We start from the raw sequence: 22015 nt of genomic DNA, 5'->3' as shown, positions 1-22015 counted from the left end.
ATAAATGAATTAAAAAAAAGACCTACTAGGTAATTAGATTAGAATATGCTACAACCACGAGACTCAGCTTTTTAGCTTTATTCCTGATTCAGATTACAGTCATAAAATAATCCATTTGAACACATAAATGGGTTTTTCCTGCAAATGTACACAAATATAAAAATTTCTACATATATCTATAACAGAAACTGCTCTTTTAAAAAAAATATGATGACTGTACTATTCTAAGCCACCATGGAATTTTCTTCTCTTGAGGCAAAACAAGTTAAGCAGGACTAGTAAGATATGAGCGTGAAGATTATTTTCAAAATTGCTTAAAAATCAGAAAGAGTCATTTTAAAAAAATTCCAGAGAAGCAAAAACTTTCTATACAAAAAGGGATACTTTCTCTCATATATAAAGAACACCTAGAAATGAATAAGAATATGACAAATAACACATAACTCAACTGTAAACTGAGCAAAAGCTGTTCACAGAAAAGGAAATGCAAGTGATCCTGAAACATATGAAAAGATGCTAAGCCTTGGCCTAAAAAGAAGCATGCAAATTAAAACTGCACGGAGATTTTTTTTTTTGTCACCTAACGGGCAACATCAAAAAGGCTGGCTGTACCCCGTGGAGCGGAGAAGAAGCGTTCTCATGCATTGCTAGCAACAGAGCCAACTGGTACCATCCCTCTGGACAACAATTTGACAGAGTGTTCAAGATTATAACTGTATATAGCTGACCCTTGAACAACACAGGAGTTAGGGGCTCTGACCTTCCACGCAGTCGAAAATGTGCCTATAATGTATAGTCTGCCCTTGGTATCTGTGGTTCTGCATCCCCGATTCAACCAGCCACCATGCAGTACTGTAAGTGCAGATTAATGAAAAAATCCATGCACAAGGGACCCATACAGTTTAAACCTGTGTTGTTTAAGGGTCACTGTATACTTATTAATTCTTCAACCTTACTTCTGGTAATTTATACTTCAGATATACTTGCATACATGCGCTATGCATATTTATGTGTATATGTACTGGGTTATAATAATTTATAACAGCAAAACACTGGAAACAACCCAAACATCCATAAGTAGGGATAGGTTAAATGCATACAATGTAAAACGATGTGTCTGCAGGAAAAGAGGGAAGCCACACTGGCCTCCTCTATACAGTGACATGAGAGGGCCTATAGGATGCATTAATGAGAAAATCAAGACCCCAAATTGTGTTTAATATGGGAAATATGAAAATATATATTCATAATTTCTTACAGTTCCCTAAAGGAAAGAAACATAAGAGAAAATAATGAAGTGGGGGCCTGTGGTGGGGGCAGTGGTTCTGGGGAAGTGGGCAGGTGGTAGGCAAGGCTCGGGAGGCTTTGTACTGTGCTTCTTTTTCATATTGTTTGATATTTTGAATTGCTTAAATTTATTATCTATTCAAAAATTGGGCAAGTATGTCCAAACTAGCAACTGCACTCCTTGGTATTTACCCAAAGGAGGTGAAAACTTATGTCCACACAAAAACATGTGCAGCGATATTTATGGCAGTTTTATTCATAAGTGCCCAAACTTGGAACAATCAAGATGTCCTGCAGTAAGTGAATGGGTACATAAACACGGGTGCATCCAGACAACGGAATATTACTCAGTGGTAAGAAGAAATGAGCTATCAAGCCGCAAAAGACCTGGAGGAATCTTAAATGCATATCAGCAAATGAGGGACGCCAATCTGAAAAGACAACATCCTGTATGACTCCAATTATATGACACTCTGGAAAAGACAAAACTATGGAGACAGTAAAAAGATGAGTGGTCGCCAGGGGTTAGGGGAGAGGGAGGAATAATAAACAGGCAGAACACAGAGGAATTTCAGGGCAAGCTCCTCTATATGATACCACAGTGGTGGGTACATGTCATTATACATTTTTACAGACCCACAGAATGTACAACACTGAAAACGAATCCTACTGTAAACTATGGACTTCGGGTGATAATGACATGTCAACGTAGGTTCATCAAATTGTAACAAATGTACCACTCTGATGGGGGATGCTGACGATGGGAGAGGCTGCGCATGTGTGAGGGCAGGGGCTATATGGGAAATCTCTGCACCTTCTGCTCAGTTTTGCTATGAACATAAAACTGCTCTAAAAAAATAAAGTGTATCAAACAAAACAAAACAAAGTATGTCCTCATGGCTCAGACTATTTTTTTCCCCTCAGCCTTTCTAAGGCACTCTATCAAGATAGAATAAGGAGGTGGAGAATGGGTGGGAAGGGGGGACCCTAGCACTGATATTTTCTTCTCTGGGAATGTGTATCTTCTTCCCCAGGACTCCCCCAATGGTCTGGTTAAGTGCTGCATGAAAGGACGCGTAGATTTGCTCCCTTTGCCTCAGTCTATTATCTTATCTTGCCTTGACTCCTCCCAAGGCAACTCAGGAAGCATGTATCACATCTCCTCTCATCCACAAGCCCCAAGCATTGCCCATAGTATCTTTTTTGCTAGTCAGCACCCATGTCTTACACTCATCTAAATACATTATTCTTCTAGACTCCCATCATCTTTTATGTATTATGTATCTGTGATTGTACTTGTATGTAATATTAATAACTTAAAGGGCTTCCTAGGTGGCGCAGTGGTTAAGAATCCACCTGCTAATGCAGGGGAAACGGGTTCGATCCCTGCTCCAGGAAGATCCCACATGCTGCAGAGCAACTAAGCCTGTGCGCCACAACTATTGAGCCTGCGCTTTAGAGCCCATGAGCCACAACTATTGAGCCCATGTGCTGCAACTACTGAAGCCCACGTGCCTAGAGCCTGTGCTCCGCAACAAGAGAAGCCACGGCAATGAGGAGCCCGCACACCACAACAAAGAGTAGCCCTCACTCACCGCAACTAAAGAAAGCCCGCGCACAGCAAGAAAGACCCAACACAGCCAATAAAATAAATAAATAAATGAATTAATTAATTAATTAAAAAAATAACTTAAAGATGCATATACCCTAATTCATATATGTCTACCAGAAGAGTCACATAAATAATGTGTGTTTTAAACACTCAATATAGTTCAGGGTAACAGACATTTATTGAACCAAAATATGTACTAGTCACAGTCCCTAATCTCATGAAGTTCCCAAAACTGTTAGTTTAATTTGTATTACATCACAATTCTTTCTACAACACATTTAATAAATGCTTTTGTATGTTGTTGATGAAGATAAATTCTATTCCCACCAAAATAAACCAATTACTCCATGTTTTCTCATCCAGAAACTTGGTGGGCCAAATGACTATCTTAATTGTTCCTTTCTGCATCTAACTTTATTCATTTAAACTCTTTTCATATTCTCCTCTGTTTTATTTCCCCAGAACTTAAGATTTTAGTTATTAACATGGAGAAGCTAGACTTTTTTAAGAACCCACACGTGGAACATTTATAAAGAGCTATGTTCTCACTTAAATTCCATTAGTGAGAGCAGTTAGAGGATGCTTCTTGCTTGGTTTAAAAAAAGAAGGAAAAAATCCATCTTAAATTGTTAAGTTTCTATAGTCTTTCAGAATATATGTTATTTAAAGTTTTCAGTAAAAGTACGAAGAGTCCTTGGGGCAGCCAACGAAGATAAAAGAATTCTCAGCACACTGCACACTTACAGAAGAAAAATATTAAGATGAAAATAGTTTTTCAACTTAGTCATTCTCTGGGGTTGATAATTTATTCCCCATGGTCCCCCAAAAGAGAGGAAGGGGAGAAAAAGAATATACTTGGATTCTGTACCAGTAATTATTCATAGCTCTTTTCCCTCATAAAATAAAGGACTATTGGATCTTCCATAAAATCCCTTTCAGTAATTTAATGGTAGGTCTGCATTTTATAATCCATGTTTTGTAACCAAGAAAAGAAAACCAAAAAGATTATTTTACAATAATTCATTCCACTGATTTTTATTAAATTTCCAATTCCAAACCTTTCATACCTCCTATAAAAATTAAATACACCATTTTGAGATTCTTCTTCTGTTAAGTGTAATTATTAAAACTGCAAGTTTCTTGACTGCCACCTATTGGTAAGAAAAAAGTGACAATTTATTTTATATAAAAGTTCTGCATTTTCCCCTCAGATTTTCTGGTTTAAATATGTAACAGTAAAAAAGATGGAATGTTGGAAATATAGAACATTTTATATGTTTAAACTCAAATTAATTGACCATGTATTACTAGATTTTTAAAAAATAAATAAAAATATGATTTTTCCCTTTTACAATGTAATACTTTCCTTAGTATTATTACTAGAAGTCACACAGATGGATTATAGTAGCTTGATTTTAAGTTTGTTTTTATAGACATGGATGCTAGTCTAACTGATGATGAAATGCAAGGTTACTTCAAGATTAGCCAGTCAAACCAAACGAAGAACATATGGTGAAAAACTCTCACGAGGGATGTCATTTACTGACAAATAAATTGTGAAACCAAAGGACAACTCCAAGAAGAGAGAGAATATACAATGGCAAAAGTAACCAGAATTTTTCCAGGTAATGTATTAGCTTGAGGGGGAATATTTACATATTCACCCTTTGCATATCGGAAGCACTTAGTCATTTATAATTAGTGAAACATACCTGGCTTAAAATGTGGTAAAGAATGGACTCCAGGCCACGTGTCCTCATTTGGCGTTCCAAGAACCTGGTGGAGAGCAGGAAATTGTGGAAACAGACTTATTATTTCCAAAGCACTCAAGATTCTCCAGTGTAGAAAACAGTACACGGCATATGATGAAACTCTGGATTTTTTTTTTCCATTATTGTGTGCCAGGGATTTTACTTCAGTAGAAACAAACCTAGCTAAAGAGCCACCCAAGTCGAATGTCTGTGTTTTAACAAATGCAGCTGAATGTGGTAAGACAAGTTAAATCTGCTGCATTTTATCAACTCCAAATTTAAGAAGTGGGCTTAGGACTCAAAGAAGGAGCTGTCGTCTTCATGGAACGGAATAAAGTATGTACGTGTCCCTCATGATTCTTTTACGAGCTTTTGTCCTTCGCTCTAGTATCAGATGTGTCATCGTTTAACAGTTCTAAGAATTCTGTCATTTCTTCCCCCACATCCTCTCTCTGGGCATCAGAATGTTTCAAAGAAGCGGGACAGACAGCTTGGGATGATCCCCTTCTCCACTGGCTGTACTCTCTGTTAGCGTTAACATCCGTAGTCATGTGATATATATGAGGGTGAGTCAAAAATGATCCGCACCCTGGCTGTAGAATTTACAGAAGTTTTAATATAACCGGAGTGCAGATCATTTTTGACTCACCCTTGTAGGTTCTTCATCCCCAAATACTGTTCTCCGTACACTTTTCTATCCATGCGTCCAGCTTCTTTCGCCATCTACTTTTCTATCCCCACAATGTTTGATCTGGTCAAAGGCATTAAAAGGCAATTCTGGTTCATGTATAACTGGGCACACTCTATTTGAAATTTTCAGTTCCACCCCATATTGCTATTACATTCAATGACTGTGGTAAATCACCAATGGAGAACAGTAGAGGTGAAAGGTTTAGAGGCTCAGATCATGGAGACAGACTCCTCTGATCCCCTACTTACTGGCCATGGGACCTCACAGAGCTTCAATTTCCTCCTCTGTATATTAGGGGTGATAACAGCACCTTCTTCATCTGTGGGAGAACACTACCTGGCATGCAGTAAGCACTAGGTAAGGATCAGATACTACTCAAAGCACCCACAGAAAACGGAGTCAGATCAGGAGGTGCCAGCGATAGGGGAGAACCCAGCTCACCCACTTTTTCCACAAGGACTCCCTGATCTGGGGAGTCAGTGACAAATGCTGTAACTCAAACTACAATGGACCAACATGGACAGTCAAACGAGTTAGAAAGGGGAAGAGACAAAGCCAGAAGCTGGCAAAACTGGAGGAATGGCAGACACCATGGGGGGAAATGACACCTATTCACGTCATCTCTGAGGATTAGCAGGTACTACTGGGCCATAAGGAAATACGGAGCGCTGAATCTTTATGCCTTGACTACCCAGGGGGACAGGGCTGTGATGGCAAAGAGGGCACACACACAGCGAGTGATTCACTCACTGCCTCCTACTCTGGCGAGTCAGGGTTAGACACTTGTATTACGCTCCTCATCGAAACATTAAATTCATTGAAACACTGGGTGTAGGGGATCAGGCAACACCATTCTTGCAAGTACTAATAAACACTAACATTCATAGGCAGATCTACACAAACAAGGTTACACTCTTGATGGGCTGGGTGGGAGTGGAAGGTGACAGGTAAGAGGAAAAGAGACGAAGACACGTCTGACATAAACGACTGTGGCAACAGTGTCTTTGCAAAAGGCACATCTGCCTTTCTTTCCACTAATTCCAATCATTATTTCAAGAGAGGGAGACAGTCAGGTGTGCAGCAGCACCTTTCGGGGATGCTCTGCTTTGAGCTCCCACTGAATTCTGCATGAAGGACAAAGGGGTTTGACAGTATTAAACTTCAGCAACTAAAGGGCGAAACTCTCAGCTCAAAGTCACATCTTGATCATGACCAATCCATCACATATAAAACAGACCCTCTAAGGTTTTATAAACAACGAAAAGCCCAGCCAGAACATGAAACTCATTCTCTCACTCCTCATAAAGGATTGATACCCTGACTGTACCTGTATCTACAATGTTTGTGTTAACAAAGCTTTTTCATAGGCACTCTTCTTATCCATATCCAGTGCTCTGTTTCAAAGCGATTATCAAATACTTTGGCCATCCCATAAAAATTACCTGCAAAGAAAAAATACATAAGACTGTTTCTGAGTTATTATAGTGTTGACTGATGAGATTCCACACCTCAAATTATTCTCCTGTTTACAACTCCTAGGCCATTTGCACAGGAAATAGAAAGTGGGCAAAGGAAAAGAAGAGTTAGAAGTCAATGTTGCTTCCTGTAAAAGCCTTTTGGGGAAAGGCAGTTTGGGTTAAATGTGTGGTTAGAGCTGATAGGCTACTTGTGCACTAGGGAAAGTGGGTGTGTGTTGTCTCGGATGTCAGATTTTCCTTTGTATTAACCAACTAAGAAATTTCACTACCAAGACACTTTGAAGTTAGAAGGAAAAAGAGGCATTGTCTAAAAGTCAAAAATAATCTTTTGCAAATAAAACAGTGCAGAAGATAACTGCCCCTCAATGTGCAAAATGTGTGCCTCGCCATTTAAAGCGTGGGCCCCATATCTGTAAATAAGCAGGCTTCTAACACCTGAGGTCACCCTCAGTCTTGAAACGACATGCTGTTATGCGAAAAAGTCCTCTACGTGTTCATCTAAGCAGCTTCACCTTAAACCTGTGCCCATGGCCTGCATGTCTCCCTGTGCCTTTGTTGGTTCATCGCTGCACTCAGTTAACATTGATTGTGTTCATCACAGAAGACAGAAGGGTGAGACTGGGCTCTGCTCGAGGTGCTCACTCCTACTCTGCTGAGGCAGAGGAGGGGGCAGGGATGAGCTGCCTTCAACGTGAGAAGTGCTCTCGCAGACGTCTGGGGAGAAGGAGGCAAGAGCCCGAAGAGGGGTGTGCTTGAGTCTACCTGGGGGCAGGGGAGGGCTGCCAGGAAGAGGATCCTTTAGTGGGAGTGGGAACGCTGAGTGATGGTCGGCCAAGTAAAGAAAGGGGGTGAGTACTCTGGTTATAAGGAAAGGCTGTATCAAAATACTTTCCACTCTCCCAATTTTCACGCTGCTCATGCCCCCATGCCTTCCCAAGGTGGTTTCCTCTTCCTGAATGCCCTGTCCCACTGGCCAGGTTAACTCCTACCTCTGTTTCTAGCTTCAGCTCACAGTCACCTTTTCCTGAAAGACTTTCTGGACTCTCTGGTCCAAGTTACCTGCTGTGATCTTTGTGCGGACTTCCACTATAGAACCATCCACTGTCTCATAAGTGTTAGATGACTGTCTTTCTGTCCACTGGACCATGGAGCCCCGAGGAGAGACCATGACATTCATCTCTAGACCCCTAATGCCTACCATGTGTCTGGTACCAAATATGCACACAGTAAATGCTGAATGAATGAATGAATGAATGAATGTGTGTCTGGATAACAGTGTGAAGTTTGGTGGGCTGTATTGCTGGCTGGGTTATGGGATGGGAGGCTAGGGCCAGATACTGATTGCATGAAGACTGCATTTTATTTTTCTTTCAAGTTTTCGCAAACTGCAGGTCACATGACCCACTGGAGGACTGTAAATTTCATTAGAGTGTTGATATCAGCATTTTTCAAAAGATGAAATACAAGAGAAGATGTCAGAGGGTAGCAGATGTGGTAAAGATGCATGTTGTTTTTATGAAACTTTTATTCAGGTTGCATCTGTGTATGTACATATGTACGTGTTCATTGTGAGGCGTGATGTAAAATACATTTCTTACTGTTTAAGAGCCATTCCATAGGGAACAAGAACGCTGAAATCAAGAATGCAGGTTTGGGGGCTGAGAGCAATGAGTTTAGCTCTGGGCCTATTAAATGTTAGAAATGCCTGCAGGTCAAGACAAAGGGCCTTTAAAGAACAGGTGAAAATACAGATATGGATCTTGGGAGAGGGATTTAAGACCAAGAAAAACACTTAACATATATATAGTAGTAGAAAGCAAATACCAAAATACCAGCTACAGAATGGTCTCACTTCCCTATACTCATGCAGACACAGTTCCCAGAAGGTGTCTCTGATTTCCTGCACGTTTAGCATCTATTAAGAAAAACAAGGGACTATCTCACCTTCTCAGTGGAGGTTTATACTACCTGACCCTGGGGAACTGTAATTTAATGACCTCAAACTTTCTCTTCTGGTCTTACCTGCGCACTGACAGGTGTGCCATGAATCCCGCCCCTGGGTCGGCCTCTACGATGAGCAGGAAAAAGAGGGCCTCTCTGCTGAAACATCTACTTTACCAACAACAGAAGAAAGGTGAATTCTAAACTTCCAGAGCTCAGAGTTCAAGAATTAGTGTCAGAAACACTGATTTGCCTTTCCAAATTATTAACAGTTCCACTAATTCTCACATTTGCTAGTCTTTGCTTTTGCATGGGCCCCAGGGCTGGTAAAAATGAGTCCCTGGGATTTCCCTGAACAATGTCTGTGGTTGAAGTAGAAACAAGGACTCTGAATAGCTTTCCTGGGTCCAGGAGTCAGGGAGGTCTCTAACAGAGACTCTAGGGCAGGGTAATTCTGACCTATCAAGTACAGGTACATCCGGCTCACAAGAGTCTGTACTAATGAAGTGATGGGGATGGAATGTGCTGGGTTCCGAGCTTGGAGTTTTCTGTCTTCTGAGCTGGGCGTTCTAATAGTGGTGATGATTTCAAACTGACTTAGCAATGGCTCTAAGGAAATGGACAGCAACCGAATAACTTCCATGATTTTGAAACTGACACTCTGAAAGCCCACACATACAATGTCTCTGAAATCATGATTGCTTCATAGCTGCACTACTTTAGGTTCTGGAAGATTTTTTTCTGGTTCCTTGCTGAGAAGTCCTAAATGAAACTTGTGAGGAAGCTGGGCAGAACTCAGCTTGGATGTTACACACTCCGCTCTGGAACAGATGGTGTAAAGTTCACAGATGAGCCAGGGAGAAAACAGACTTCCTAACTCTTTTCCCACTTCTGGGCTCTCAGAAAAATAATTCATCAAGTGGGTGGAGCTGGAATTCGAAATCAGCTTAGAGAGACCAAGTTCTTAAGAGCTACTCTACTGCGTTCCCTGGAGGATTAGAGAATGTGGCTTAGACGGTGTTAAATGATTCACAGCCAACTAACCAGTCTCTAGAAGGAGATTCTGAGTATTAGGAGCAAGGCTTTTTTTTCATTCTCCCTCTCTAGTCCAGCGCGCGCGCACACACACACATACACACACACACACACACAATAGGTACCAGTACCAACCTCTCTGGCATTTTCATCAATGTCTTAAAGGAAGACACAGAAAAATATCTTATATTCTCAGGTGACACAGAATAGAAGTGATGTGTAATATTCCGATGGTTGAGTCAGGATTAAAAAATATTTAATCAGGTAGGAAGAACTGGTTGAACCTAGGGAAACCCAATAGCAATAAACATAAAGTCCAGTATTTAGGTTCTACGAATTAATTGTTCAAGATGGGAAGACCTGTAAATCAACAACTTGTATAAAACAAGATCCAGGGCTTTTAGCTGAGTACCAATTCCATGAGATCATCCAGTGGGAATCAAAGGAGATGGGGGTGGGCTGACTTGAAGATGGCCCCTTAATCCCTGACTCCTGGTGTTCACACCCTTCCCCTTGAGTGTGGATGGGACCAGTGACTTGTTCCTAACCAACAGAAAACAGACAAGTGACAAGATGCCACTTCTGTGGTTACATTGTATGAGATGCTAACTCCTATTTTGCTAGGAGACTCTCTCTTTCTCTGGCTTTGAAGAAGCAAGCAGTCACATGAGGAGGGCTGCAGGACATGGAACTCAAGGTGGCCTCAGCCAACAGTCAGCAGGGCCCTGAAGCCCTCTGTTCAGCAGCCTGGAAGAAGCTGGATGCTGTCCACAACCACATGAGTTTGGGAGGAAAGCCTTCCCCAGGAGACCCTCACATAAGACTGCAGGCCCAGCTGACACTTTGGTTGCAGCCCTGGAAGAGCCTGAAGCAGAGCTAAGCCAGGCCTGGACTCCTGACCCACAGCAATTGTGAGATGGTAAGTGTGCACTCAGTCAGTAAGTTTGTGGTAATAGTGTTATGCAGCAGGACTCAAAGAATACCAATTTCACCCTTGAATCATACTACACACTAGTTAGAGCCCATCTGGATTGCTGCACCAGCACCAGGTGCTGCCTGTGAAGAGGGACAAAAATAAACAAGGGGTGTGCTCAGAAAGGTCAGGGGTGGCAGACCCATGTCCCATGAGGTGGACTGGAAACTTTACCCGTGATGAGAAAGAAATAGTTTGGGACGTTATAGATCAAGGAACTGCAATGATGAGGGGGGGCTGATTTACACTGTGCTGAAGGCCAATGGGGTAAGACATTAGTGAACGACAAAGAAGGGCATGCTAATGACAAGAGCTGCATACGATGGAGCAGACAGCTCTACAAGGCTTCATCAGAATGGAGAGCTGGGCTGCACCACATTCTGCATTCAGATATAATAAGGATCAAATTCTGTCTCCACAGACACAAGAGTGGTGCGCAGTGAAAGTCAGATGTGACACTCCGACAGAGAGTTTGGGCCATAAGATGAGGTCATGCATTTACATCTACCTTTGTTTGTATTTGGCCATAATTATATCTTATGGGGCAGACTGGGAGAAGTGAGTTGATAAGGAGAAGGGGGTAGAGAAGATATGGATGGATGACAGCTTTCCTTCCCCATTTTCTATCCAAAGTATATATCAACATCAGTGATTTTTCAGGGAAGCAGCACAATCAGTGGTTGATATTAGAATATTTTCTAGTAGCAAGATAAATGAAATATATGCATGTATATGGTGTGTGAGTGGGTTATGTGTGTATGTCCGTGTGTGTATGCACACACAGACACACAGTTCCTCTCCTCCATTACGCCTTAGGCCTTACCTAAAGTGCCACTGGATAAGAGGTCAGCATGTTCAGACTGTTCATTTTTGGCAATGGCCAATGACATATAAGTTGAACGTGCAATTAGAAAAGCTGCTTTAACATGCCGTGTGATTCTGGGTTAGAGCCGCAGAACCTGCAGTAAGATTCTGCAGAGCAGGGAGCTTTACCTAGGATGGGCCAGCAGGGGGAGCCACTGGACAAAGGAAATGAAAAGCGGCTGGGGCTTCAGAAAGCTGCTTGACTATGTAAGCAGCTGCTCAGCTGAAATTGCTGGATTGAAAAAGATGGTGTTTCCAAAATATCCTGCGGAGTTTTCAACATGGCAAAGGTTTAGATGAGAAGGAACCCAAATACATAAAGGACAGCTCTTAGTTTTATTTAAAGTGAGTTCAGCTCACAGGCTAGAAGATAAAGGTCTGGCTTGGTAGTGCTTGGCTGCACGTGGGAAACATTTGGGAATCATTAAAAATTGCAGATTAAAAATACTAAAGAATGGGACCCACCTCAAAGTTCTGATTTAATTGCTCCAAGGTGCAGGCTAAGTAAGCAGAATTTTCCAAACCTCCCCAGTGATTCTAAGAGCTCAGCAAGGGTTGGGCTCGCTGACTGGCCCCATCTAACTAAGCCATCTCTCAGAGGCCCTCAGTTTAGCTAGACGGGATATAGATTTTTTTTTAAGTCTTCAGCCTGGGTCCAGAAGGCTACAAAAGATTTTCAGTAGATGAATGAACAAAACAAGCAGTTGGCTGTTATAGAAATCAGAGGATAACTAAAAACTAAATTTGAAACTACTCCAGAAAACTCTTAACTGGAAAATTCTGCAGTGAAAGCAGCTCATTTAAAATGTTTTCATCCAACGAAATTTTCATTATTTTCTCTCTCCCTTTCCTCCTACTGTTTCTATTCCCCGTCTCTCTAAACCCTGACTCCCTCATCGATTTCACTCTCATCTCAACAGCTTCTCTCTTCTTTTCACTGAGTGATGTTATTGTGACAGGGCTTCAGACTGTCAGCCCCCCCCCCCCCCCACCTGCTGTGGGAGCCACAAGGACGGGAATGTCCCTGCACTTTCTTCAGGAGCCTGAGGGTGGAGGCTGCTGAGGCTGGAGGGGGCGATGTTGCCAAGCAAATGCAGCAGAACTAGGCTGACTGCCTGAGGCGGTGGCACACACACAAAAGAAGAAAGAAACCAGGGAGAGGCACCTGGAGGCAGGAACACTAGACACTAGAGCCTTGCTGTTCAAAGTATGGTCCACAAACTAGCAGTATCAGCATCACCTGCAGCAAGAAGCTCAGGCCCCGTTCCTGACCGGATGAATCAGAATTTATAGTGCAACACAAACCCCAGGTGATTCATACACAAACTTAAGTTTCAGAAGCATTGCTTTAAAGAAGTCATTCTAACTGGATTTTTCAACCAAAAAGTGCAAGCCGTAGGTGGGAAGTTATCACTACAGGTACACTTTCATTTAGAGTATCTGTGGAAGATTGTTTGTTCAGAGAGTATTTGGAAAAGGGAGGTGGGCACCTTGTAACAGGAGCTAGTACAGATGACAGTGATTGCGTGGAAGAGTGGCTTGGCGTTCTGTAAATCAGAGCTCACCCACCAGCACCTGCCTTTCTGTCCTTTTACAGTCTTATATCTTAGGCATCTCTTACAGCAAGAGGCTTCAAAATATTTCTCAAAACTGGCAGGATGTGAATAATAATAATAAAAGAAATACTCCATTCATCTACTGATGTTCTTTACTTGGGCTACAAACTTGAGGCCAATTAAAATTCGATGACAGATATATGTGTCATATATGACATACAACACATGCCCAGATTAATGCCAGCTTCTTTTTCTTGCATGAAAGTAGTTTTCCTATTGACTGAGCATTGACTCTGTGCAAGGCAGTGTGCTGATTACTGGGAGACAGAAAAATGTGTAACTATAACTTTGCCCTCAAAATGGAGTATTTTAAATATTCATTTTTATTATATTAAAATTAAAAAGGACAGAGCTATTGAATTGATCCATAACACTATGAAACTTTGACATTCTTGAGAGTGGTTTAGAAAATTATAATTTTCAGAAACATGTTAATGGGAATGTATTAGTTTCCTGTGGATGCTGTAACAAATAATCACAAATTAGGTGGCTTAAAACAATAGAAATTTAATTCTTCTGAGATTCTGCAGTCAGAAGTCAGAAATCAGATTCATTGGGCTGAAAGCAAGGTGTCAGCAGGGTTACCCTCCCTCTGGAGGCTCTAGGGAAGAATCCTTTTCTTGCCTTTTCCAGCTTCTGGTGGCTAAGGGCATTTTTTACTCTAATTTCTGCACACCGTCTTTTCTGTATCAAATCTCATTCTGGCTCACTTTTATAAGGACACTGATGATGGCATTTAGGGCCCTCTTGGATAATCCAGGATAATATCCCCCTTTCAAGATTCTTAAACCCATTTGCAAAAAAAACCCAAAAATGTCTAAATAAGGTATAATTACAGATCCAGGGATTAGGGTCTAATATCTTTGGTGTTCGTTCTTCAGCCTACTACAGAGTAAAATGACTATTTACAAAATATTATTTTGAAATGATATGCAAATTGGATATTTTATACATATCAAACATGAAGGAAACAGAAAAACATGTGGAAATACGTCTACATGCAGCAATAACTTCACATTACCTGCTTGACTGTTTGCAGTATTACACCAATTATTTCATACGAGTTGTGATCAACCCAATAAAATAGGGCAATATTGGCTACTCTGCAGGTGAGGAAACTATACTGCAAAGCAGGGCACCTGCCTAGGTGCCCTTGAAGAGAGGAACAGAGACAGGACACAACCTGGATTTGTGTCTGGTGCCCTTCCCACCTCGTCACTCGGATGCCAGAGCAAGACTGTTAACAGGACTGTTAATTCCTCCCAGGTGACTCATAAAGCATCTTACGTATGCAAGATCAGCAAAGACCAAAGCCCAGTGGTCAGCCAGGTGACCTCACTAGCTACATGACCCCTTTCCTCATAGCAGGTGCTGCCATGCTTCTGCTGACCTACTGGACATACTGAGACTGGTTTCAAAGTCAAGGAGTGATGCTTTCATAGAGCTATTTACTAAGCAAACAGATTTTGTCACTTATTCGTGTTCGATCCTGACAATAGAATGGAAGTGCTTATCCCTCAAACTAAAAAGAAAAAAAAAATGTATCTATTATTTTTTCTTTCTTTGGACCTAGTGCATACTATTGTTTATATTAACATAATAAGCACCCATGAACCCACTGCCCCAGACAAAAGCTGGATTATTTAACAACAACCATGTCTAATGCTCAGGCCCCATGCAATCACCCGGCCTCCCCTACCCGCCTCTGCCGTCGGCTCCATCCTGAACCATGTTCATCACTCTACCTTTCTTTTTTTAATTATTTAAAATTTTCTATATGTAGGTAATCTTCCGAGATTTTTTTTTTCACTTAACATTACGTTGCTAAGATTCATCCAAAGCCGTGTATGACTTTCATGTGAATAGAATATTATTCATCCCCTCTCTGACTGATAGGCATTTATGTTGTTATATGTTTCTGCCCAGGATTCGGGAAGGAAAACTGCATTATGTACAAATGGCAAGTTGAAAGCTCAGCAGTGATCTTATTATCCTTTCAAAACTATAAAATTCCATAATACAAAAATAAAATATTGGCACCTAAAATGGAGTTGTGTTCCAACAGTTTGACAACTGTTTGGGACACACAATATACTCAAAGAAACAATTCTCTACGTGGTGGTTAGTCCCCTGGCTACTGCACAAAAGCCTGTTGAATTCATAACAAACCAAAAAGCGCTACAGAGCCAAACCACTCTGTGCAACAGGGCTTCCGCTAAAGGTGCAGCCACTGTGGAAAGCACAACACTTCCTGTGGAGGTGGCCAGGCAGCAGGATAGGGCTCCTGTCCCCAAGACTCACCAAGCTCTAGTGTGCGGCAGCAAGTCCAGCCCAGAGGAGGAAGACCAGGCTGGCCCAAGGCTTCCAAGCCCACGGAGAGGCTGGGATGGGGACTGAAGCCAAGAAGGGGAGGGGAGCTCTGACTTGGGAGAAATGACAAGCACTCTGGCAGAAGGCGTGAGGGGTCGCCAAAAAGTGAATCATTTTCTCTGTGTTTCTAGCACTGGTTAATAGGAGGCAACACACTAGCAAGGTGGGGTCCGGAGGGTGTCTCCACCAGGTGACAGGCTTGGGTTTTCTTTCTCCCCTTCACAATCTCTGTACCTCTTCTTTCACAGAGCATCTACTTGCACTGAGGATGGGGCTTCGGAGAGGCAGAACTGGTGGGGGGGGGGGGCGCTCCTGGAGGAAGTGGAGAAAGTTGAAAGGAGGTGCCCCCTACCCTGTGCTGTGTCTGCAGTGGTGGGGTTAGGGGAGGCAGAGCAGAACAGCCTCCCAAGCTGTACCCGGAGTAAGAGCTGTGCCTGTATCAGGAATATGTGGGTCAGGGCCTGCCTATCAAAAGGAAATCCATACATTTACCTGTTCTAAAAAAAGATGCGGTTATTTTTAGAGCCTTGAATGGGGTATGCAGGAATGTGTCAGTTACAACTAAACCTCTGGTAAGTTTACTGGCAGAAAGGCTGTTAAAAAATTTAGGTCAAGATAGTTCTATAGAATGTGCTACATTTCCAGTATTTTATTATAGTTTTTGCAGCTGTGTATATACTATTCAGATATATACAATTACAACTTCAACATATATGTATATTATTACATATTATTCATCTATTCCTAAAAAGTTATTGTGAACTTTTTGTTGCCAAGGACTGTGCTAGAAGCAGGCCTGCTCCTTTCTGGTCAAGAATAGATTCCCAATCCCAAAGCAACACTCTCTTGGCAATTGACATGAAATACCACACACTATCCCCTACAAATGGGTTACTTATTCCTAACAGATTCAGTGGGTCAAAAACTGGTATGTAGAATACTAATGCTAAAACTTAGTATTCATAATTTAAAATTAGGAAATTACTTAGAGTGGAAAATGAGGTATTCTATCAGGAAGTATGGCTGTCACTGAAGTCCTGACAACTCTGGATGCTTCTGACAGCCACTGGCACATCAAGAGGGATGGAGTTTTGCAATTCTCTGGACAACGCTGAGCTAAAGTTTCATCAGTGTTACAAGGAGTTAGTTGTAAATTTTCAGTAGCTGTTGTTCTTGATTTTAAATTCTAAACTGGTATTAATTGAGCTTCATTAGTATCAGATTATTGTGAGCTATCTTGTTAACTTCACATTATATTTGAATGCATTTCTGCATCAAAGGCACATGTGGCCAATTATTTTCCAATAACTAGAAATTATGACAGTTGTGCCTTGTGGGTTATACATGAATCAGCTAAGAGACTAATACTAAAGCAGATATATACCTAATTCTTCTCCACCCCTTAATCTGTGGTTTTCAAACACTCATTGCAGTGGACTGAATCTGTGTCTCCCAAAACTCAGAGGTTGAAACCCTAACCTCCAATGTGATGGTATTTGGAGGTAGAATCTTTGGGAGATAATTAGGATTATATTAGGTCAGGAGGATGAGGCCTTCATGATGGGATTAAGGTCCTTATAAAAAGAGGAGACACTGGATCTCTCTGTGCACACACTCCAAGGAAGGCCATGTAAAGACAGAAATGGGAAAAGGGCCCTCACCAAGACCTGACCATGCCGGCATCCTGATCTTGGACCTCCAGCCTCCAGAACTGAGAAATAAACGTTTGTTGTATACGCACCCCAGTCTATGGTATTCTGTCATAGCAGTCGGTAGTGACTAAGACACTGACACTTACTGTTACCTCCACAGTTAAACAGGAAAGGATGGGGTTGGTAGGCCAAGAGATCTTTTGCCTGCCTAAGTGTACCAAGGAAAAGAAAATGAGGATCCATCCTAGAGAAGGTCCAGGTGAGAAACACACAAACTCTACTTATCCTGCATCATGACAGTTGGGACAGAGCGTTTACAATGTTCAGAGGAGTTGAGGGGGGAGGGAGCTTCAGCATCTATGAACGTGCAATGTGATGCAATGAATAACAGCACTAAATGGGGATCCCTGATTCATACAAAGACATACAAACGGTGTCTGAAAACAGACTGAGTGACTTGCAACAGCTACACCGCCAGTGGTGATAGGTGTGGGGAGGGGAGACGGGATAGTCTCCGAACTCTAGAGATCTAATGGGCTCCCTCCCATTAAATTACACTGGAAAAATAATTTAAACACTCATGATGACTTTCGACCATGAATTTTATCCTCATGTGAAGGACAAAATGGAGATGAAGGATACCCAGATAAATCAGGGGTTGGGCCAACAATGGCATCTCTTCCCATCCTCCACCACGCTTCTCTAAGACCACCCTGTTTTGTTATTTCTTGAGAAGTTGTTTTCACTCTGGATGATCAACACATCATAAAATATTGCTGGCATGGTTTATCATTTTCAGGGAAGGATACAGTTTCCCAAAAGTTTGGAATCTCGATGTTGACACGTGTGGCCTCCTCACACAAGGGAAGCTGTCAGCAGCTGCTTTAGCTCTCCTCTCTCAACAAGGCAGCTTCTCATCATTCCCTCTCTGCTGTGCCCCATTTTCCCGCTGACAGGTTACAGGGGACAAAGGACAGCTTTGCAAGACTGCCTGCCAACAAAAGGAGCAAAGGGCCAGTCCAAATAAAGCGCAAAGGCTTCTACTGATCACGGTCACCAAAAAGGCAGGGAACTTAGTTTTTTCAAAGAGCTCACCTAGAATTTCTAATATTCAGCTACTTCTGTCTGTGTCTTACGATTAAAATAGGCTCACAGTGCAACAAGCTGAGGAACAGAGATTGAGGGTGGATAGGCATTTTTGAAAGACAAAAAATGAGGATTTTGGCCAATGGAGCTGCTGCCTAAGAGTCCTAGGGACTCCTTTCAGTACAAGTGAAATTAAATTAAAAACAAAGGAAACACTCGCTGCCGCTCTGATTTTCCTACGTTACTTTAGAGACAGTGCACACAGAGTTGGCTCAGAGTCTTACTTGCACAAGATTGCTCTCAGTATATGCATTTTCAGACTGCACTGTAATTTACAAACAGAACCATTTGTGCCTTTGTTTCTCCTACTAGTCTTGTCAAAAGAAGGCAGCAGCCATATGATCAAGGTCATCTACAGTCCCTTAAAGCACTGGATTTGAGTCCAAGTATGATACCCATCATTTTCAGCACTTTCTCATTCCATGTACCATGCTTACAAGAGTGTGATTTAATGAGACATAAGTCATAAAACTCACTGTCCTCTACTAGCTTATTCACTGAGTAGGGCTTAAACTGCCTCCTACTTGAACTGATAAGCTACGTTTCCCCAAGATGCCTTTGAAAATGTACTTTTCCATCTTCAGACAATCCCCTGGAAGAAACCCATCTCTTCCTTAATTGGCTCTTCTGTCATTGATTTCAGAATTAAAAGATCCAAACAGCGCCAAGCGATTCAGTTTTGTTATTGTGTATTCATAACATAAAACAGACTTTGATTCTCTTATTCCCATGTACTGTGAAAAGTTCTGTTACTAGATTAGAAACAAACACTTTGAAAATACTCAGATCTAACCAAGACCTTGCTTATTTCAGATGATGCCAGTGGTGATACAAGTGGACAAACAAAATACCTCAAGACACGTATTCCCAATTCTTAAGTTACTTTAAAATTACTCAGCATTATTTGCATTTGGGGCTAGGCTGGACTATGTTTGGAGAAAAGATAGGGTAGAAAACTCTTAGTTGGTTGAGTACAAGGAACGTTCATGGCTGAGGCTTCAGAAGGTATGAATGCAAGATGAGAGCATGAAGTACTCAAGGACTGCTACAAGGAAGAGGTGTTTGGAGAACACCAGCTGAAGGGAAAGGAGGGTCTCTGCCTCATTGACAAGTGTTTTCTTTGTGCAGGACATGTTGGTACATCATCTTATTTAATCCCCTCAACAAAGCCTCCACCTGGGTCATACTCCTTCATGTTACAGATGAGGAAACTAAGGCTTAGAGATACTGAAGGACTTGACTAAGGCCTTACCACGCAGACAGAAGAGGCAGGATCTAAAAGGGGTATCTGCCTCCAAAGCCTACACTCTTTAGCTAATATGACCCTGTTTCTAGGTTCTAGGCTCAGGCTGTATCCTTCCTTCTGGGATGAAACTGTCCACCCCCACCCAGTCATTTTTCCAGTTGGGAAGCCGCCATCACATCCTGGAGGCAGCTGGGGGAAGTTGTAGGGGGTCAACCCTAACGAGATGAGCGAACTCATTTCTTCCTTATCCTTGATAACTTCTGTGTGTTTTCTATTGTTCCCCATTTAGCTCTGAAAAGAAATAATCACATCACATTCTACCAGACAATCCATCACATGGAATTAGCTTAACTAATCAGCTCTACTGCTCAGTGATTGAGAAACTGTCTACCAGATGTGTGTTTAGGTCTTGGTGTACCATTTACTTACTGACCACATGGTCTTGGTAGGCATTAGGATAAGAGCATGGCCTCCAAAATCAATCTATCTGTACTCCAATCTCTACTTAAATATTTTGAATGCTGTAACTTGGCTTCTTCCCTGTGCCTTAGTGTCTTCTTTGGGGATCACAAAGAGTACCTACCTCGTTGGGTTCCTGGTAAGGAGAATAAATAAGGTAATCCACATAAAGTAGTTAGAGTCCCACGTGACACACACTGGCACCCAGTGAATGTTCCCTGTCATCACTACCATCACCATCAGTATCACTGTCATTTTAACGGGTTGATTAGCTTCTTTAAGACACACCTTCCTTTTATGGTTATGGGATAATAATAACACCTATTTCACAACACTGTGAGAGTTAATGAGATAATTCATTAAAATGCTTACTGGGGCTTCCTAGGTGGCGCAGTGGTTAAGAATCCGCCTGCCAATGCAGGGGACATGGGTTCGATCCCTGCTCCAGGAAGATCCTACATGCCACGGAGCAACTAAGCCCGTGAGCCACAACTACTGAGCCTGCGCTTTAGAGCCCGTGAGCCACAACTATTGAGCCCATGTGCTGCACCTACTGAAGCCCACATGTCTAGAGCCCGTGCTCCACAACAAGAGAAGCCACGGCAATGAGGAGCCCGTGCACCACAATGAAGGGTAGCCCCCACTCACCGCAACTAAAGAAAGCCCATGCACAGCAAAAAAAGACCCAACACGGCCAATAAAATAAATTAATTAATTAATTAAAAAAATGCTCACTATGTCACTTTGTTAGATAACAGTAATAGTGTTGTATGAGTAGTGATAAAGATGTCTAATTCCTCATTGTTGGCCTTTTCTATTCAGAAATCTTTGTGTCCTTGCGACTATTCAGCAACTTCAAGAAGTCTCGTTTCTAAGCCAAATAAAATGAGTGTTTAACATTTTTTCTAACTTATTCTGTAGAATCATGAGTCAATTTATAATCGCATCAAGAGGACGAGAGTACATATTTCATCTTGCCAAGAGTACAGATGATCATTTTGAAAAGTCTTCCCTGAAGGACTATATATCTTGCTGAAGCTGTAGAAGTCAACTTTATTTGGCAATCACCACGACCATGACTAAGACCAAAAAAATTCAAACTGAAACTCTGTTACTATAATACAGAAAATACATGATGTTGTAATAGGAACCACAATGCATTTATTATGAAGATAGTAAATGACATGCTGATACGTGAACAAGCCTTGATGAGAACATCATCTTCCACTGTGTGAGAAAGTGGGGCTGCGATGTGAAAAATACAGCCTCACGCAGCACACTGTGTCCTCAACAGGACAAGGAGATCAATAAAAAGCACAGTTCACATACTCCCAACCAAAAAACCAGGGGTTCGTACTTTGGAAGTATTCAGTTGTTTCATTAGATGAAAAACGTCTACTTCGAGGGCTTAAAATATTGATGCCCCAAAGAGTTCTTCCTTACTGACACACTGCATCAGTCTTAAAAGAGAGTACAGTGAGAAGCTCCCGAGGCCACGGGAATAAGTTAAGGGGATGCAGCTTCTCACTGTGCAGGAAATAATTCTTCTTAAGAGGCCATGTATCAGTCCAGAAAGAGCTGAGAAGCTTTCTAAAAAATACATTGGAAACAAACTAAAAGAGATTCATTCTGATCATTTTGTTTTCATCCTGAACACAAATGAAAAAAAAAGTTGCTAATAAAAATATAATACACTCGCCTCTGTATCTTACAATAACTAGACACCCAATCTGCATTTTATAAATTTCAGTACAATCTCTAGAGATCTCTTGCGACCTAAATTATGGTAACGTTTGACTCTGGAGTAGAAACCTGGTAATGGGGTCCTGGGGTAAGAGACATGTTTTTTACTGTTTACTATTTTGTACTGTTTGAATTTTTAAAAATTATGTAT

General features: G+C 41.7%; 1 protein-coding gene across 1 annotated transcript in view; it reads right to left on the bottom strand.

Annotated features, from left to right (window-relative positions):
• Nucleotides 1-22015, bottom strand: part of CDK14 (cyclin dependent kinase 14) — a 534565-nt gene that overhangs the window by 140179 nt on the left and 372371 nt on the right. Inside the window, exon 11 of the mRNA XM_057732871.1 lies at nt 4612-4675. Within this exon, the coding sequence (XP_057588854.1) occupies nt 4612-4675 (64 nt within the window). The remainder of the gene's footprint in view (nt 1-4611; nt 4676-22015) is intronic.

The sequence above is a fragment of the Hippopotamus amphibius genome, chromosome 4 (genome assembly GCF_030028045.1).
Source record: "Hippopotamus amphibius kiboko isolate mHipAmp2 chromosome 4, mHipAmp2.hap2, whole genome shotgun sequence".
NCBI lineage: Eukaryota > Metazoa > Chordata > Mammalia > Artiodactyla > Hippopotamidae > Hippopotamus > Hippopotamus amphibius.
Note: the sequence above shows the minus strand (reverse complement) of the source record. Positions and strands in the feature narration are given on the sequence as shown.